Source organism: Cyprinus carpio, chromosome B8 (genome assembly GCF_018340385.1).
Source record: "Cyprinus carpio isolate SPL01 chromosome B8, ASM1834038v1, whole genome shotgun sequence".
Classification (NCBI taxonomy): Eukaryota; Metazoa; Chordata; class Actinopteri; order Cypriniformes; family Cyprinidae; genus Cyprinus; species Cyprinus carpio.
The window spans coordinates 27,031,354-27,050,529 of NC_056604.1; the positions used below are offsets into that span (position 1 = coordinate 27,031,354).

At 37.4% G+C, this 19,176-nt stretch overlaps 3 protein-coding genes across 8 annotated transcripts in view; all 3 read left to right on the forward strand.

Annotated features, from left to right (window-relative positions):
* Positions 1-522: 522 nt before the first annotated feature.
* Positions 523-1,845, forward strand: LOC122138190 (transcription factor HES-2-like). Its single transcript, XM_042729138.1, is given in 5 exon segments — positions 523-840; positions 949-1,044; positions 1,153-1,240; positions 1,349-1,462; positions 1,465-1,845. Coding segments are annotated over 5 exon segments (591 nt in total). The 5' UTR covers positions 523-747; the 3' UTR covers positions 1,665-1,845.
* Positions 1,846-13,520: 11,675 nt separating this feature from the next.
* hes2.2 (hes family bHLH transcription factor 2, tandem duplicate 2) lies at positions 13,521-15,497 on the forward strand. The gene is made up of 3 exons (XM_042730341.1): positions 13,521-13,771; positions 13,873-13,960; positions 14,065-15,497. Exons 1-3 carry the CDS (start codon positions 13,589-13,591, stop codon positions 14,382-14,384), a joined length of 591 nt encoding a protein of 196 aa, XP_042586275.1. The 5' UTR covers positions 13,521-13,588; the 3' UTR covers positions 14,385-15,497.
* A 190-nt stretch (positions 15,498-15,687) lies between these two features.
* LOC109090561 (cytosolic acyl coenzyme A thioester hydrolase) overlaps positions 15,688-19,176 on the forward strand; it is a 51,154-nt gene continuing 47,665 nt past the window's right edge. For 2 of the 6 annotated variants that reach the window (XM_042730337.1, XM_042730338.1), the window contains exon 1: positions 15,688-15,938. In XM_042730337.1, the coding sequence (XP_042586271.1) occupies positions 15,892-15,938 (47 nt within the window). In that variant the 5' untranslated portion in view covers positions 15,688-15,891. Of the gene's footprint in view, positions 15,939-16,540; positions 16,709-18,957; positions 19,104-19,176 lie in introns of those variants that run through there. The other 4 variants (XM_042730339.1, XM_042730340.1, XM_042730336.1 and 1 more) reach the window with 3 other exon arrangements.

A 19,176-nucleotide genomic window follows, 5' to 3' on the forward strand; every position in this document is an offset into this window, starting at 1 on the left:
GTGGATTTGATTTTTAAATTGTGTTGTATTCCAAACCTTCATACTCTTAGTTAAAATGAACTAAAATACAGTCTACATAATTTTTCAAGGTATGGTTTTGCTATATTTTGGAGTAATAAGAACGTAGGCTATATATCGAACATGCTCCGAATGTATAGCGTGGCTTCGTTAATTATCGCGCGGTCATCATGCTCTGTATTATTTATTAGATGTCCAATATATGGCGGTTTTCCTTGTAAAATAAAATATCTTGAAGCACAAATTGTATAAGAAAAAGACAAGTTAAAGTAACCCATGACTTTAAATGCATTGTAGCATATGCATTAATGTCCTAGCAATAAACATTAAACCAAAAGGCGAAATGGAAAATGAACTTGCATTTTGTAAATGATCGTGCTTTAACTTCCACATTTTATTGTGTAGGCCTATATATTTTGTAAGACACATGTTGAGGTTTACGAGAAAATAAAAATAATCATCAGTCACATGCGCATACCAGTGGTTTTGGATGATGCTGACATCAATCAACAGATGGTAACTTCATTGGAACTTCACCACTGATGAGACAGATCAGATCAGATTTTCTCCCTTTGGCATCCCCCTCTGCGTCCGACCGAAGACACAATAGAATAGAAGCCCTGCCTCCACGCCAAAGGGCCCTATAAAAAACCCCTCTCACACACCCTGACCACAAAACTCTCTGCTCCTCTCTCAAGAGCACACCTAGAGACACCACCCGATCAAATCATGACTCCAAACATTATTATCGAAGCTCATTCCCACTCATTGGGTTCTCGAATGACTGTGGCTCAGAGAAAAGAGGCACATGAATTGAGAAAGGTGAGGACGATTTTGGGTTCATTTAAACACCCCTGGACCATTTTAACGGTTGTGCTTGTGGTATCTATAAACTCACACTCACATTAACCCATTTCTGTCTTTTTCCAGACTCTCAAGCCATTGATGGAAAAAAGAAGGCGGGCTCGCATTAACGAGAGCCTCAATCACTTAAAAACACTTATACTCCCTTTGGTCGGCAAAGACGTAAGTATCTTTGGTACTTGCATGGTCATACAGTACTTACATTCAAATAAAGCCTATTTCAGTGTCTGAACAATACCCTAATGTGTCCAATCACTTTAATTTTTTTAGGCTTCACGCTATTCAAAGCTGGAGAAAGCTGACATTCTAGAAATGACTGTGCGGTTCCTCAGAGATCTGCCTTCCACATCAGTTAAAGGTGAGTGATTTATTTATTTATTTATTTTACCATTTTCAGAGTCTAGTTGGCAACTGTATTTATTTTAACTGGTCCAAATTTATTTACTATTTTTCTGTCTCCCCAAAGGTCAAACAGGCAGCTATAAAGAAGGATATAAAGCCTGCTTGCAGCGCATCTCTGCGATTCTGCCGCAGTCTAACCTCGAAACAGAAACCCGTCAGCGCGTTAACGAGTTCATCCAGACTCGATGGTGTCTGCGACGTCCTCTTGCCAGAACTGCTGTGCTAAGAACTCCAGAATGATTTCACAAATGCACCAGAGACTTGTGAGCTTGAGGAACAGCAACTCTGCAACGGAGAACCACTCCATCAGTACCGCATCAGCTCCCAGTCAACCTCAGCCTGTGCCACAAGCAGCTGTGGACATGTGGAGACCCTGGTGACCAAACACGCAACAGAAGCCTTCGGGGAAATTGTTTATAATTAACTCTGCATAATATTTATTTGTCATAGTTGTTTTATAGTTGAAATGTTAAGCCTGTGATGGAGATTATATGTAAGGAATTTAAGGAAATGTCGCGGCTTTGTAAATGAAAGAAAGCCAGCGAGCACAGATCATGCTGTCTACATATGCAATCCTCGCTGGGGGTTTAAATACTATGGGTTGTAATCAACAAATTTGTAAACCCCAAGGGTTAAAATGTATTTCTGAGGTTTGCACAATTTACTTGATTTTATTTGGTCTGTGCAAAGAAATCGTAAACACTGTGTGTTAATTATTAATGCCAAAATGAATGTCCCTGAAGGAAGCATATTCACAAAATATTATTGTGAATCATCTGAAGAATAAAACCTTTTTGCTTTGAAATTCTTGAAATCTTGCTTGTTTGTTTATTTATTGGAAATGGTTTTTAAAATTTCTCACTGGAGGAATAAAGCAGCTGGAAGTTGTAGAAGTAATAAAATAAAATAAAAATATGACAAACAAAAAAGAACACCTGAATATAAAAGTATTTCCTTAAATAGGCACACACAAAAAAAACTGGGAAACAACAGCAACACTTTTCCATTTAGCATATGTTATTATAAGAGGTCTTCTAGTCTGAGAGACTATAGAAATGATCTTCACCTCAGCATCCCTTATACAGCTCCCAGCGCTCAGGTTTTTGCGCATGAAACAAGGGTCGCCAAATACACAACTTTAGTGATAAGTCTGTTTTATGAAACATTAAGTGGAATCGTAGTTTTTTTTTATAGAAGGAAGGTTAGCATCTCTTAACGGTCTAGGTCATCTTATTGACAGAGGCACGCGCAAAGCTCTCTAAGCTTGGTGTTTTGCGCGGGAAATAAGGGTCGCCAAAATATCGCTTGTTTATCTTCAAGTCTGTTTCATGAAAGCGGAATAGAAGCTATTTCTTTCAAATGAATCGCTATGTTGCCTATGTTTGACAAAACACATTTATAAATGTTTGACCATAAATCGCTGATCGGATCCGCTGAAAATCGTTTTTTTTTTTTTTAAATAAATAAAATAATTGTGTGCAGCCGCAGCAAAATCCATAGTTAACATTGTTCAATAAGACATAAGGTTCAGTAATCTATTTATAATGTTTATAACCATTGCTCTTTTGTTGATTGCTTCCATTGTCCTCATTTGTAAGTCGCTTTGGATAAAAACGTCTGCTAAATAACTGAATGTAGATGTAATGTAATTAATGTGTTTAACAATTCTTTGTGAAAACCACCCAACGCTGGTTATACAAAATTGGTTTGACTGTTTTAGATCGTTTTAGCTGGTCTCCCAAACCAACAAACCAGTTACAAGACCAATCTGGATGGCCAGCAAGCATCAGCAAACTTGTAGACTTGTTGATGCTCCCCCAAGCAGGGTGTTGGTGTTTTCTTTTATGTAAGTCTATGTGTTTTTTTCAGGTCTTTTGTTGTCCACATGGGAAAAATCTAACCATATCTAAAAGAAAGAAAGAAAACAAAATAGTCACGATGTACTTCTCCTCAATATTAAGCTGTATAATTTCAGCCATGTCTGTAATCCTACCAGCCCAAATGGTGTGGAACAAGGCAGTTTAATTCATAGTGTCAGGGGTTTGTTCAAATCATTAAATAATGACGAAGACCCTATCCACCAATTGTCACAGTTATGCACATCCGAGAATCAGTACTCACTTTCGTACTACTCAGACTCACTTTGTGTTCTAACAAGACCTCCAGCATATTGATTGCATGACTGTAATTAGAGCTTGGCCAAGCATCATAATTACTGTTGATTATACTTAGGGATTTGAATAACTGCCTAACTATTAAGCATATGGTGTATAACTCAACCCACTCTGCTCCCAATGCACAGGCGAGACTGATATCACAAATCATGCAGCTTGTTGAGGAGAGTTGTATTATTACTTTGGTCAGTGGTCTGGCTGATTTAGTAAAGTTTAATTAAGACTTAAGACTGATTCGTTTCACCTGCTGGACAATCAAATTGAGCAACCAATATTCCATAAATTTCCACAGCTTGGAGGGACCCAAGCCATATCTAAAGACCAGAAATTATAAGAGAAGTGGCCTCTCTTTGGCTTCACCTAACATCCACCCAGAACACCCAAATAATATAGCATAACACTAGCACCCCTGAAACTGCAAAACAAACACACTAAAACATATCAACATCTTAACAATCACACAGCAACACCCTGGTAACCATCAAAAAGACACTATCCAGTGACACTGCAGCATGCAGTACGTACATTTATATATATATATATATATATATATATATATATATATATATATATATATATATATATATATATATATATATATATAAAAGGTAAAAAAACTGATGAAAAAAAAAATCTTGTATTATTATGTTATACAACACATTACTTCAAATTGCTTATGGTTACTATAAGCTTCCGACAAATCACAGCTTCTATAAGTGAAACCGGTTAAGAAATTTTTTTCATGATAGTTAAAAAATAAAAAAAAAACAATGCAAAAAGAGATTCATGTCAGAATCTGTCCATAGTATTTCCATAGATTGTCTATGTTAAATATGTTAAAAAGGAAATAAAGACCTAGCTGTTTAGGGGATTTTATTGTTGCATATAGGTTTTGGTGAGTAGCTGATGATCCTCTTGAAGGCGGGGGTTCGGTTTGCTTATTGAAATGCTTGGGTGGAGTGAAGCTAAGAAAATAGAGAACAATGTGTTCAGATATTAGACAATTTTGGTAAGGGAGTTCTTGTCCCACACAGCATCATGGTAAAGCTAGGAGGGAGGTTGATTTTAATGCAAACTACCTGTACATCTCACAACCACCCAATACATGAACAGTTTGTATACTTCTGTATGAAATGCATGTCTGTAGAAGAAGAGTAAGCAACTGTGGTATTTTTTGTTTTTCAGAGTTAATATAATGAAACTTGAATTGATGTCAAATACAATGCTTACAAGTGACTACTGAAAACTTTACTTTGACTTACTGAAAAGAGAACACCCAGTGACCGTACAGTGAATGTAAAACACCACAATAACCATTGTCTTTTTTTTCAACTGCTTACACACAAAATCTTTACTTGTCACATAATTTATGAAAGCTGACAGTCAAACACCAGAAGCACACACCAAATCTGCAAAACCATACACTAATTCTCAGCCTTTGATTAAGTTTTCAGTTTCATAAAACACTTTTTTTTGCAAAACACAACACACAATTATCTATGTAACACACAAAAATCTAACTGGAATTAATATTATGGCAAAGAGGTGTTTGCAAATGTTTGCTTTTTAGATGTGTTTGTGATCTTTTGAATGCAGTGCTTCATTTAGCAAGAGATGTGAGGCATTTTGTATTTTATGTGTGCAATTCTTGGATTTGTGTGTAAAGTTTTTTTTTTTTTTTTTTTAAAAAGAGGCAAAGCTTCGAAAAACTGTGTATAAGCGGTTGAAAGAAAAAAAACTGTAATACATATGTCATAATATTATGACAATGAAACCACTGGTTCACACAGTTTCCAGGGTTTCTTTATACAGAAAAGTACAACAGGTACAGGTCCTTCTAAAAAAATTAGCATATTGTGAAAAAGTTCATTATTTTCCATAATGTAATGATAAAAATTTAACTTTCATATATTTTAGATTCATTGCACACCAACTGAAATATTTCAGGTCTTTTATTGTTTTAATACTGATGATTTTGGCATACAGCTCATGAAAACCCAAAATTCCTATCTCAAAAAATTAGCATATCATGAAAAGGTTCTCTAAAGGAGCTATTAACCTAATCATCTGAATCAACTAATTAACTCTAAACACCTGCAAAAGATTCCTGAGGCTTTTAAAAAACTCCCAGCCTGGTTCATTACTCAAAACCGCAATCATGGGTAAGACTGCCGACCTGACTGCTGTCCAGAAGGCCATCATTGACACCCTCAAGCGAGAGGGTAAGACACAGAAAGAAATTTCTGAACGAATAGGCTGTTCCCAGAGTGCTGTATCAAGGCACCTCAGTGGGAAGTCTGTGGGAAGGAAAAAGTGTGGCACAAAAAACGCTGCACAACGAGAAGAGGTGACCGGACCCTGAGGAAGATTGTGGAGAAGGACCGATTCCAGACCTTGGGGGACCTGCGGAAGGAGTGGACTGAGTCTGGAGAAGAAACATCCAGAGCCACCGTGCACAGGCGTGTGCTTTTGAACCAGAAACAGCGGCAGAAGCGCCTGACCTGGGCTACAGAGAAGCAGCACTGGACTGTTGCTCAGTGGTCCAAAGTACTTTTTTTCGGATGAAAGCAAATTTTGTATGTCATTCAGAAATCAAGGTGCCAGAGTCTGGAGGAAGACTGGGGAGAAGGAAATGCCAAAATGCCTGAAGTCCGGTGTCAAGTACCCACAGTCAGTGATGGTCTGGGGTACCATGTCAGCTGCTGGTGTTGGTCCACTGTGTTTTAACAAGGGCAGGGTCAATGCAGCTAGCTATCAGGAGATTTTGGAGCACTTCATGCTTCCATCTGCTGAAAAGCTTTATGGAGATGAAGATTTCGTTTTTCAGCACGACCTGGCACCTGCTCACAGTGCCAAAACCACTGGTAAATGGTTTACTGACCATGGTATTACTGTGCTCAATTGGCCTGCCAACTCTCCTGACCTGAACCCCATAGAGAATCTGTGGGATATTGTGAAGAGGAAGTTGAGAGACGCAAGACCCAACACTCTGGATGAGCTTAAGGCCGCTATCGAAGCATCCTGGGCCTTCATAACACCTCAGCCGTGCCACAGGCTGATTGCCTCCATGCCACGCCGCATTGAAGCAGTCATTTCTGCAAAAGGAATCCCGACCAAGTATTGAGTGCATAACTGAACATAATTATTTGAAGGTTGACTTTTTTTGTATTAAAAAACACTTTTCTTTTATTGGTCGGATGAAATATGCTAATTTTTTGAGATAGGAATTTTGGGTTTTCATGAGCTGTATGCCAAAATCATCAGTATTAAAACAATAAAAGACCTGAAATATTTCAGTTGGTGTGCAATGAATCTAAAATATATGAAAGTTTAATTTTATCATTACATTATGGAAAATAATGAACTTTTATCACAATATGCTAATTTTTTGAGAAGTACCTGTATATACAAGTGTTTTATTTGTGTAGAAAAGTACAACCTTTCATCAAAAATGATTCAAACTAATATGCAAGAGTATGTTAAGAGTTAACAGGGTTAAGACTGTAAAAAAGAATAAAAGCAGTAATTAATAATTTAGACAGATAATTCATCATCCCTTTATACATGAAGAAGTAACTGCATGATATGATGAACTAAATAAAGAAATACTAAATGTCATGACACTTTTGAAAATGAATATTCTGTCTCTTGGCAAATTGAGATGGTACCAAGAAGCAATTTCAGGCTTAGAAAAACAGAAACAAATCTTCAACATATGGCCAGCCCTTTCAAAAACATATACAAGCCATCTGGCATGCAGCGTGAGGGAATATAGAGATGCAAACAACATTCAACTCTGCCTTTTCATAGATTGGACTCCTTTTGGTTTCAATTTTACTATTTGAATGAATTCGGAAGAACTGGTGCTATATTTATTTCAAAATCTCACAACTCACTGTTATGAGAAACACATATTCAAAACAATTTATATCGGAAACTGTTTGGCATACACAGCATCAACAAGATGACAAAGGCTGAGTATGTTCACCATTTCATGCTCAGGCTGTAACCCATTATGACTCCTGATCATTTTTGGGCAGAAACGTGGACAAAGAAGCTAAATCCAAGCAAAAACTTGCTACTGTCAGATTAAAGATGCAGAACTCACTGTTGAAATATGGGTGAATTTATCTTCAGATTCAAATTATGGTATGATAAAACAGTCAAACTTTATTTTAAGGTCCAATTCTCTCTATTAAAAACCATTAACTACAACTTTTGCCTCAATAAAAACCCAAATTTCTGCTTATTAATAGTTAGTGAGGTAGTTGTTAAGTTTAGGTATTGGGTAAGATTAGGGATGTAGAATTTGGTCATGTAGAATAAATGCTTTAATACTAATAAACAGCCAAAATGTTAATAATAGACACTACCAGTTAAAGCTTTAAATGACATAAATAAAATTCTATAATATAAGTATGGGAAAATGTATTCTACATGTATGTGTTGTGAGGATTGAGAAGGGTTTGGATCCATGTGCAGCTTTATTATAGAGTAGTCAGACAATAGTCAAGTCAAGTCAAGTCACCTTTATTTATATAGCACTTTTTAACAATACAGATTGTGTCAAAGCAACTGTACAGCATTAATTAGGAAAACAGTGCAAAATGACAATAGTAAACACTAATTTGTCAGTTAAAGGCAGTTCATCATTGAATTCAGTGATGTCATCATCCAGCTCAGTTCAGTTTAAATAGTATGTGTGCAATCAAGTCGACAAAATCGCTGGATATTAAGTGTCCCCAAGTAAGCAAGCAACAGCGGCAAGGAACCAAAACTCCATCGGTGACAGAATGGAGAAAAAATCTTGGGAGAAAGCAGGCTCAGTCGGGGGGCCAGTTCTCCTCTGACCAGACGAAACCAGCAGTTCAATTCCAGACTGCAGCTAAGTCAGATTGTGGAGAGGACTCAACTGGTTCCTGTGGTTTTGCCTAGTTGTCCTGGTCTCCGCTGACATTCAGATCTGTCAAGGTCATCTCTAGGTGCTGATCTACCATTTGGGCTGGATGCGTACTGGATCCGGGTGACTGCAGTGACCATCTGATCTGGATACAGATTGGATCACGTGGCTATGGTGACTTTAGAATAAGAAAGAAACAGACTAATATTAGCATAGATGCCATTCTTCTAATGATGTAGCAAGTACATCAGGTGTTATGGGAAGTGTTCCTGGTTCTGGTTTACCTAATTAATGCAGCCTAAAAATCATTTAATGGATTTTAATATTAGAAGTGTGTTTTGTGTTAGCCAGTTTAAAGAGATGGGTCTTTAATCTAGATTTAAACTGCAAGAGTGTGTCTGCCTCCCGAACAATGTTAGGTAGGTTATTCCAGAGTTTTGGCACTAAATAGGAAAAGGATCTGCTGCCCGCAGTTGACTTTGATATTCTAGGTATTATCAAATTGCCAGAGTTTTGAGAACGCAGTGGACGTAGAGGACTATAATGTAACAAGAGCTCGTTCAAATACTGAGGTGCTAAACCATTCAGGGCTTTATAAGTAATAAGCAAGATTTTAAAATCTATACGATGTTTAGTAGGTAGCCAGTGCAGTGTTGAAAGAACCGGGCTAAAAGAAAGCTATAAGAAATACATCTAAAGCAGTGAAAATCCACATTTCCACCATCAGGGCAATAATTAATAAGTTCCAATATATGAAAGCTGTTTAAAAATCTTCCTGGAAGAGGACGTGTGTCTATATTGCCCTAATGCATGGTAAGGAGGAGTGTTTGAGTGGCTAAAGACTCTCCAAGGATCTCACAGATGGGTTCGGTATAAACAGGGATAAAAAAAAAAAAGTACCCCATGTCCACAGTTAAATATACTGCCCATCTTTAATGCTGTGGGCCTGTTTTTCTGCTTGAGGTCCTGGACATCTTGTTAAAATGCATGGCATTAAACATTAAAAAAAATAAAAAATCTAAACCCGGCTGTCTCTGCTAGAAATCATATAATGGGTTGGATCTTCCATCAGGACAATGATCCAAAACAAACATTAATATCAACACAAAAATGGGTCACTGAGCAAAAAATGAAGCTTCTGTCATGGCCGTCCCAGTCCTCTCACCTGAACCCTAGAAAATGAGTAGGGCGAACTAAAGAGAAGAAGCACCAACATGGAGCTGTGAATTTGAAGGATCTGGAGTGATTCTGGATGAAGGAATGGTCTCTTATCTCTTGTCAGGTGTTCTCCAAACTCATCAAGCATTAAAGTGACGTGACATACAGCCAAGTATGGTGACCCATACTCAGAATTTGTGCTCTGTGTTTAACCCATCCAAAGTGCACACACACAGCAGTGAACACACACACACCGTGAACACACACCCGGAGCAGTGGGCAGTTATTTATGCTGCGGTGCCCAGGGAGCAGTTGGGGGTTTGGTGCCTTGCTCAAGGGCACCTCAGTCGTGGTACTGAAGGTGGAGAGCACTGTACATTCACTCCCCCACCTACAATTCATGCCGGCCCGAGACTCAAACTTGCAACCCTTGGATTGCAAGTCCAACACTCTAACCATTAGGCAATGTGAACGAGAGAAAAAACATTTATTATGAGATTTCCTCCCCACTTTCTGTTGTTTTACTTCAATGATATGTTAGAATTTTGTGAATTTTTTTAATGAAAGATCAAAAGGATAAACAATGCAGATTTATTTGCTCATATTTACCAAGGGTGCCAATATTAGTGGAGGGCACTGTACATTAAGTATAATATAACCTACTATACGACATAAAGTCTTTCACTTATATAAACGCCTTCTTAAGATTCTCATTACTATGCTCTTTACTTATAGTATGGGGAACAAAAGGGGGAGCATCAGCTCAGCTGTTTGGTTAGCCACATTCTTCACAATGTCTTATTTTGTGTTCACCAGTACAAAGAAATTCATACAAGTTTGGAACAACTTGAGGGTGAGTAAATGATAACAGATTTTTCATTTTTGGGTGAACCATCCTTTAAATGGCATTTTAGTATTGTTATGATATATAATTATAATATATTCTTGAGATCTTTGCTGTTTTGTTATAGTGACCCAGTCAACTTCTGTCATTTAGTTTTGCTATTTGCAAATAATATTTAAATGTACATGTAACTCAAGGTTACACTTTTTATGTTTTGCAGCTGACATGGTGTCACCTTACTTTGAGTGGGAAACATTTCTGTCAAAAGGAGGAGAAAAGACAAAGTTAACTGCCCCACACTATTATCTGCATTTGGCATGGATTTTCAGTTTTTAGGAGAAAGCATTCAGTCACACAAAAAGAAGCTGTTGATCATCCAATAATAAGGTAAAACAAGAAATAAGTTAAATGGAGCATCATACCATGATGCTTTAGTAAGGTAAACAACAGAAATATAGCAAACATTTTTTCCAATATGATGCATGACCGTATAGTTGATATATCTGTAAAGTTTTTTTTATTTTATTTTTTATTTATTTATTTATTTATTTATTTTTTTACAATTTTTGTGGTAGCCAAAATAACACAGGCAGACAATAGGGGGACCTGAGAGGTGATAACGAGAATGTCTATGGGACTATTTTTCCTTAAGCATGGGGGGAAAAACAGTTTCTCAAACAAGCATTCATGCTGTATTTTGTTTTTCTTATTGTAGTGGAAAGGATGTGATTGGGTAATAAAAGGCAGATGCTGCATATCAGATTTCATGTGCTTCCTGATAATTATGGAAGGCATCTACTAGGCCTAACAAAGGTAAAGATATTTTTTTATTATTAAAAAAAAAAAAAAAAAAAAAAAGCAGATGTAAAAGTACAGCACATGTAAAGCAAGATACTTCTTTTAAATAGAAACATATCTGAAATATATATATATATATATATATATATATATATATATATATATATATATATATATATATATATATATATATATATATATATATACTGTCTCATTGGCTTCTTTTAATGCGACAATTTATATAATCTGCTTGTTTATGCTATGTAGTACTGTATTTAGTAGAGCACAACCACAGACCACAAACATAATTTACGATATAAAATCAGCAGTCAGTGTTAATGGAATAAGACCAGTGAGCAATTATCCATATGTGCCAGACAGTCTGATACACAAAGACCAAATAATATATAAGTGAGAATAAAGTCTTAAAATGCTAAATGTCGTTAACCGTCATTAGTTACCTCCCCCACTCCAATTCAAAGGGTTTTCGAGCAGGGATTTGTGCATCTAGCTATGGGCTCATCTTACTCGAATTTGCTCCTTGAAACTACCTTGTTCCCACGTACCGGAATGAGTTTAGACAAAAGGTCTCTGTGTGAGTGTATGCTAGATGAAGGCACAGATGGGGCACCCACGCTAAAATTCAAAAAGGAACAAAAAGAGTTGTAACTGAACGCATCTTAAATGAAACATTGGCTGACACGCTCCCTGAATAAAGGACCCATGGGGAAACGGGACGCGTGCAGGGCACGTACTGATTATCAAAACGCCATCGCACTCTGACGCTCCCTTGTGTTCAGTTTATCATTCGCGCAAAGCGCATAAAACAATAGAGAACATAAACTACAAAAAGCATACACAACGGAAACTGCATTTTAATAGTTTCGAAAAAGTATACATTTTAAATATGTTGACATGTTTTTCATTCCCAGTCTTTGGTTTATTTTGCACACGTTCTGCATTAATTTACATAATATTGCTACATCTGTTATAAATTCTGCTGCAAGACGCGTCTCAAACAACAGGATATTAATGGTGCTTTTATATTCACCAAAGATGTTCAATAATATATGGAAGCGACAGTGACACGTCTGCGCGTAAAATAACTGAAAACCTTTTGTCTGACTATTTGTAATTCAAAACCATTGACGTGGCGCATGCAGATGGGTCAATGACGCCCAAAAAATGCTTTTAAGAAACAACGAAAGACTAGGAACTTAAGGAAAGATGAGGGGCACAAGTTACAGCATCATTAAAAGGGGGTTGGTATAGAGGCCATCTGGAGACCTCTCCATGACGCGTGCTGGACGCGTGGATCCCATGGGGCTCCGAGGACCCCTAGCTGAAAATATTTGACAACCTATCAATGCTCAAACGTCCTTTTGTGTTTTCATGCAGTTATACAAAAGTTCAACACAAAGTAGAACATACAACAGACATGCGTACGCGAACGTAGATGTTTCTTTTTTTTTTTTTTTTTTTTTTGCATAGTTCGCGTCCCATGATGCCATCATGTAAAGCAAACAAATTCATGTGGATTATATGTGTATACCAAACGCTATACATCCAAAAAGTGTTTGTTGAATGCAGTGCTCACATATTGTTTTGCATGGCAGCTTGTCGGTCTGCTGGGGGACGCGTGCACTCCACCCCTCCCCATAAACGCCCGTGGTACAGGTGTAAAACCCACGTCATCATAAGGGGAAAAAACTATTGTTTATCACAATTTACAGACAGATGTTACGTTAAAACGGCGTGGCTTGGGAATCTGTCAGTTTAATTTTAAATTATAAATGCTTATCCCGCCCTAAACTGGATCCCAATGCCGTGTCCTTAATGCGTCACAAGCATCCCTCTTCTTTTCATTAACATGCTTTCTTCTCCAGCATTTATTTGAAAGAATAATAGAAAAGTATTGACGTTATGGTATAACATTAAATAATAGATGCAAATTGTTCCAACACAGTTTTTTTTTCTTCTTGTATTCTGTGTTAAGTGGTGAAAAGTACATGTGGAGAATGGCTATTAAGTATGCATTAATATATGTTAAGTTTGGCCAAATTATAAATATAATACATATATAAATAAACTACAGTAGGCTAGTGTAAAAATCATTTAATTGATAAACTATAGTAGTGCATAAAATGACTGTCAAAATGTATCTAACCATCAGGGAGGAAGGAAAGAGCAAAATAAATATGCATATATCGGATATAAACCAATATATGCTGGTTTATAAAAAACTGATTTACAGAGGAGTATAATTTATACACGCTACAGACGCGTCCTTTTGTTCTTCAGTCTAAAGTTATTTGAGCAGAGGAGTTGTCTGAGGCGTGGGGGCGTTTCCATGACGCGCCGGAGAGGAATATAAACCCTGCGCGGAACCTCAGTCCTTCACAGACGACCTCTACTCACAGCAAGCGCAACATGACTCCTAACGCCACTGATGTATCTGCTCTGACTTATGCGCCCCGCACCGTGGCCATGAGAAAAGAAGCAAACGAACTGAGAAGAACTTTAAAACCCTTACTGGAAAAGAAACGACGAGCGCGCATCAACGAGAGCCTCAACCGATTAAAAGCGCTCATTCTCCCTCTCACAGGCAAAGATGTAAGTTCTTTTCATAGAATAAACACGCTTTTTTGGATAGTCTGTATGAAGTGCTCGTGCGTTTTACGTTTGTTCTTAACATTGCCTGTTTTTCATTTCAGAATTGCCGTTACTCTAAACTGGAGAAAGCTGATATTTTGGAGATGACCGTCACATTCCTGACTGATATTCAATCCATTCCGTCTAAAGGTACGTTTTCTTCGGACACCTTTTCCATTTAATCTCATATTATGGTCGTCTGATGTAAAATAGCTTCAAAGCAAACTAAGTTGTATATATACTTCTGTTTACAGATAGCGCCGATAGCTTTAAAGAGGGGTACACAGCTTGCCTCCAGCGCGTTTCAGCGCGCCTACCGCAAACCGGCCTCGACACAGAGACCCGCCATCGCGTCAACGAGTTCATACAGCATTCAGCGATGCCCAAGACCCCATCCTGCCAGAACTGCTGTGCACAGAGCTCCAAAATGATGACACAAATCCAACAAAAACTCCTGAATTTGAAATCTAGCAGCTCAAGAATCGTAACCCCGGAAAAAAGCAACGCTGCGATTCCCAGTCGACCTCAGCCTGTGGCGCTGATCACCGATGCCACAGTATGGAGGCCTTGGTAGACCAACCGTAAAATTGACTGTTGTTATAATCTTTTAATGCAAGCCTTTTAGAATTGTAGCTATATATTTACAAACTACATAGTCTCTTGCAATTTTTTACATTTGATGAATAGATGTCATCAAATCGCATGTGAGTATTGTATACTTGGTTTTCCAGTCCAGTGTAAAGTAATGGAACAGACCCGTTCAAATCGTTTAGTTTTCATAAAGATCCTGCGCGTAACCTGTACATAACGTGGTTAGATTTATGCCCTACTGCGGGTTAAATCGTCGGTGGCTCTTGAAAACGCCTAAGTAAAACCCAAAGGGTTGATAATTGTAAGATATTTGCACTTCATACTTTAGTATCCTGGGTTGGTGCAGATGGTTAAATGTAAGCACTCTGTGTTGTTGTTCACTGAAATCTCTATTTTAGGAGAGGTGCTGTTTATTTCCCTGTTTATACATTTATGTGTTGTGCTACATTTTTGTTGATACTCTTATGTGTTATGCTACTTTTTATAATAAAAGTTGTAGGCTACCCAGCTGGTTTCCTTGCATTATTCTCTCTGAACAAATTAAAATAACAGAGCTAGTGCACATATACACAATGGAGAAACGCGGACTTGCTATCAAACATAACAATGACATGGATTTGGGCGCGCAAATGAATACAGATGTGTGGTGGTGGCGTGGTGATGCTCTATAGGCGTATAATCACAAGGCTTGTAGGTGAATATACCCTTAAGAAAATGAACCATGGTTTTATTGTAGTAAAAGTGTGGTAACCATGTTTTTTGGCGTATTGATTACCATTTGTATAACCACAATTTAACCACAAATACCATGCTTAAACAATGGTTAGTGCAGCAAAACCATGGTTAAGTTGTGGTTGCAATGGTATAATTGCAGTAACCTATACATTGAATGCAGCGTCAGGCAGGGGACAAAGCGTCTGCACAATAAATAAATGCAAACATAATCACTGACAGCGTCCTCTATTCATGTTAAAGGTGAACGCTTGCAGGAAAACCTGGTCTCTGCTGCCACCTTTCGGTGGTTTAGTTACAGCGTGAATTGAACAAGTGAAGTGTGTAGATAATTTGTAACCCATTTCAGCGATTGATTAACATGTTGGTAAATCTAACGAATAAAGTTTACAAAGTAGAAACGGCTTTTGGTCTTGTTTTATTATTATTATTTTTAATAAAGCGTTTCTTTGTTTTATAGAAAAGCAGTGAAGGGTCAGTTTATGACTATCGCCATGTGTGTATCCTCCTTCTGTTAATAAACGGAAGTGAACTATCTACACAGCTTATATGAAACGATAACCGATTCACGCCGGTACTTTTTCTTCAGTGCTCAACAGCAGAATCGGTGTAGGATTTTCACCACGTCTTTTACCACAGTTCTGGAAATAGTCTAGCCAATCGATTTACCCTCCAAACCTGCAGCTCCGCCTGACTCAGTCCATTTCATTACGACACGCGGATTCGAGGTTAAAGACGAGCCGCGACGCAAGATCACGATGTCTATTTCTAATGCACAAGCGACACCTTCCATCCAGATATGCAGGTAAGTCTCTCTTATGTACGTTAGCGCTAACCTTTTTAACGTCTCAATGAATGGATCTCAGTTTACACCCGGTATGATGCGGCCCTATAATCCGAAGCCTGCTCCACAAATAGAATAAGATCCTTTCCGGACAAAACTAATACGTTTCACAAAGAACGAAATGCATGGAGATGTTACTTTTGGTCATTTAAAATGACTTGAAATGAGGTTGGGATGCTGGTGCATTTTTGTTTTACACCCGGTCACATCGCATGTCGTATGTGATGACCTCAACAGTGATGCTGATGCAGAGCACTGACAGGAACGCAAGGTTATACAGTAGGTCGTCAGGACTTAAATAGCGTATATTAGATTCGGTTATGATAGTTTAGAGAAGCGGATCCTGTAGCTAATAACGGGGTGAATAAAAAATATAAAATAAAACCGAAATGGCTGTCGTGTATGATATTTTCTTAGCATGAGTTTTTGCGCTCATTTGTTAATCGCTTTGTTTCAGGATTAAACGTTGGTTAAAACAGGCTGGCTAGCGCAAACTGCTCTTGTTTCTCGTTGCTCAAGCGACTGCCCTCTTGTGCTTGTAAGTGGCAAAACCCGCATTGGCGCACGAGAAAATTTCGTTAGACTTTTGTCTGTTTGTTCTCTGTGTGTTTGCGAAATCTGCAGATCTAACTTCCATGTTACTAGCTAATAATGGCGCTGAGACAGAACCAGCTCCTCCTCCATCTGTGGAAACAAAACTGTGTGGCCGGAGCGCGGAATGCTACATCGGGGTGTGTGAAACTGTCTGATGCTAAACAGTCGTTTAATTGCGAAACTGGTACCTGATTTACAAATGAAAATCCGCTATGGTAATATCTACAACATAACTTGAGCTGCTGCTAATACCAAGCGGCTGTGATTGGTCCATCCTGATCAGCGCTGAGAAAATAAACAGGTTTCACGTGACAACACTAACTTTGTGCTTCAGCATGGGTATGGGCATTAACAATAACGAGGAGTTTTTTATTTTTTTTTTTTTTGTGGTTTTTGTGTTATAGAGATTTTTAGTATAGGATTTTTTTTTTATTTTTTAAAAAAGTGTGCTTTTTTAACGTTTCATGACACCACCACATCCAGCTCTAATAGCTGTCTGTTTGCATTCTTGTAAACTGACAGGCGTCAGCTCTCTTAAATCACTAAATCTACCACAACACTTTTTCCATATGCTTATGTGTTGAAAGAAAGTCTTTCGACTCAAGAGTATTTATTTATTTATTTATTGCATTAGCATTCTTGGATGTTGAATGTAATGGCTCCATCTCAACAAGTTTTGACCCCTCACTATAAGCAAGAGTAAATAGTTCTTGCCTTGTCTCAATGGCAAGAACATGCCTCACAAAAAAAGTTTTTTTTTTTTTTATGTAATAAGCTTAGATTCAGCCATATGAGAACATTTCTGTTTTTTTTTCCTGACTTGTACAAAGAAATGAATATTTCAATATACTGGTGCATTAACACATTTTACTGCATTTTCATCTGACCAGGACATTGAGACATGCTGATTTGGCATGAATGTTCTTATAAAGCCTTCAGATTATTTATTTATTTATTTTTTAATTATGTTCGTAAAGAAAACACATTTTCAACAATAAACACATATTATTATAGGTTTACATAATAAAACTTCATCATCGTGTGTGGCATTTATTTTAATGTTTTATATGGTTCAGTATTGCATTTTCCCTCATTATACTCAACATCAAATGTAGCCAGAGCATAGTCAATGTAACACACACATTATATTCACATGCTATTGTTGCGCAGATACCAAATTTACTCAGAGGTAACTAAATTTGCTGGGTTACTCGGCAGGCAGGGTGAATCATTTACGGGGTGAGATCCATTTTCTTGGTGCTTAACAAATTGAGTCACTTTGTTACCTTCTTGTTGCAAACAGGGCAATATGCTACATTATTTTATTGAGACTGGCATTTTGTTTCTAAGAGCGGTTAGATGTATCCGTCATCCTCATATTCTCAGGTAGGATTGTTGTTGTTGTGTTTTTTGTTTTATTTTTTTTTTGGTTTGTTTTTTATTTTATTTGTTATTGATGAAATTGTTTGTAATTACTTCTAATATTGTATATACTGTATCCCTCTTTAGCTATTTTGGTTAACTAAAGCAAAAACTGAATACAAACCACTTTTTGATGCAATGTGTTGAATGTAGTTAACAGTACGTCACAGAGACACAACATCAATAATAACTCAATCTTTGATGCCTTGGTACTTTTTAAACTTTTCATTACGTTCATACAAGTAAGAATTTCTCAATATTCAAAAGTGCAATGTCCTAGCCACCATCTTTACTGCCATTGAAATGTATTAAAATGAAAAAGGGAAGGTAGAGAGAGATCTTGTTTTTCCTGTTAATGATAAACGGCTGATAATGATAAACGGTTTGTTGCAATCAGACAACAGAAATCTGACAGTTATCTTTCTCACTCTTGTGGTAACTTTGAAAATTAAAAACCTGTATATTGGACGTTATGATGTTGATTTTCAAATAAATACAATAAATATAAGCACAGCTCAGCTGTTTATCGCTTGACTGATTGGAAGTGATCTTTAAATCAAAGTGGGTCTTTTGTGCTCCATGTCTGTTCTGTTTTTGAGTGAATAAAGAATATATTGGGACAGCCTACATCTAACCCCAAAATTAAAACTTAATGTTACTTTACCTAAAGAAATTGAAGCCAGATTGTGTATTTCTCCTTCCTTTGAACTGTGACTTTATTTTCAAGACCGTTAGTTACAAAATTGTAACTATTTTATGAAAGCTGAACACATTTGAGTAACAGGTTTTAGACTTTTAGTTCTGTTCATTATAGTGTGTGTTCTAGAGCCTTACGTACTCAGGGCAAAACTGTGAATCATGTCATTGCTAGCTCTGTGAGTCGACTGAAGGACTGCGAAATTTGAATGAAAGTGGGTGGAGTCTGGGTCAGTGAAACACTCACACTAGTGGTGAAGAGGATGATGTCATAAGTGATGCGTGTGCAGTGATGGAGGAAATGAATGAAAGACTGTCACTGTCGCGTATGCACTCACTGTTGAGTTGGGAACTTCTCAAGTCTCTGTCGTCTAACTTTTAAGGAATCATGGCGTCTCCTTTTGAGCTCAGCAGGTAGAGTTGTCTAACAAACAAATGTCATCGTACTCTTTTAGACGGACTCTTAATTTCATACTTTTCATTCATA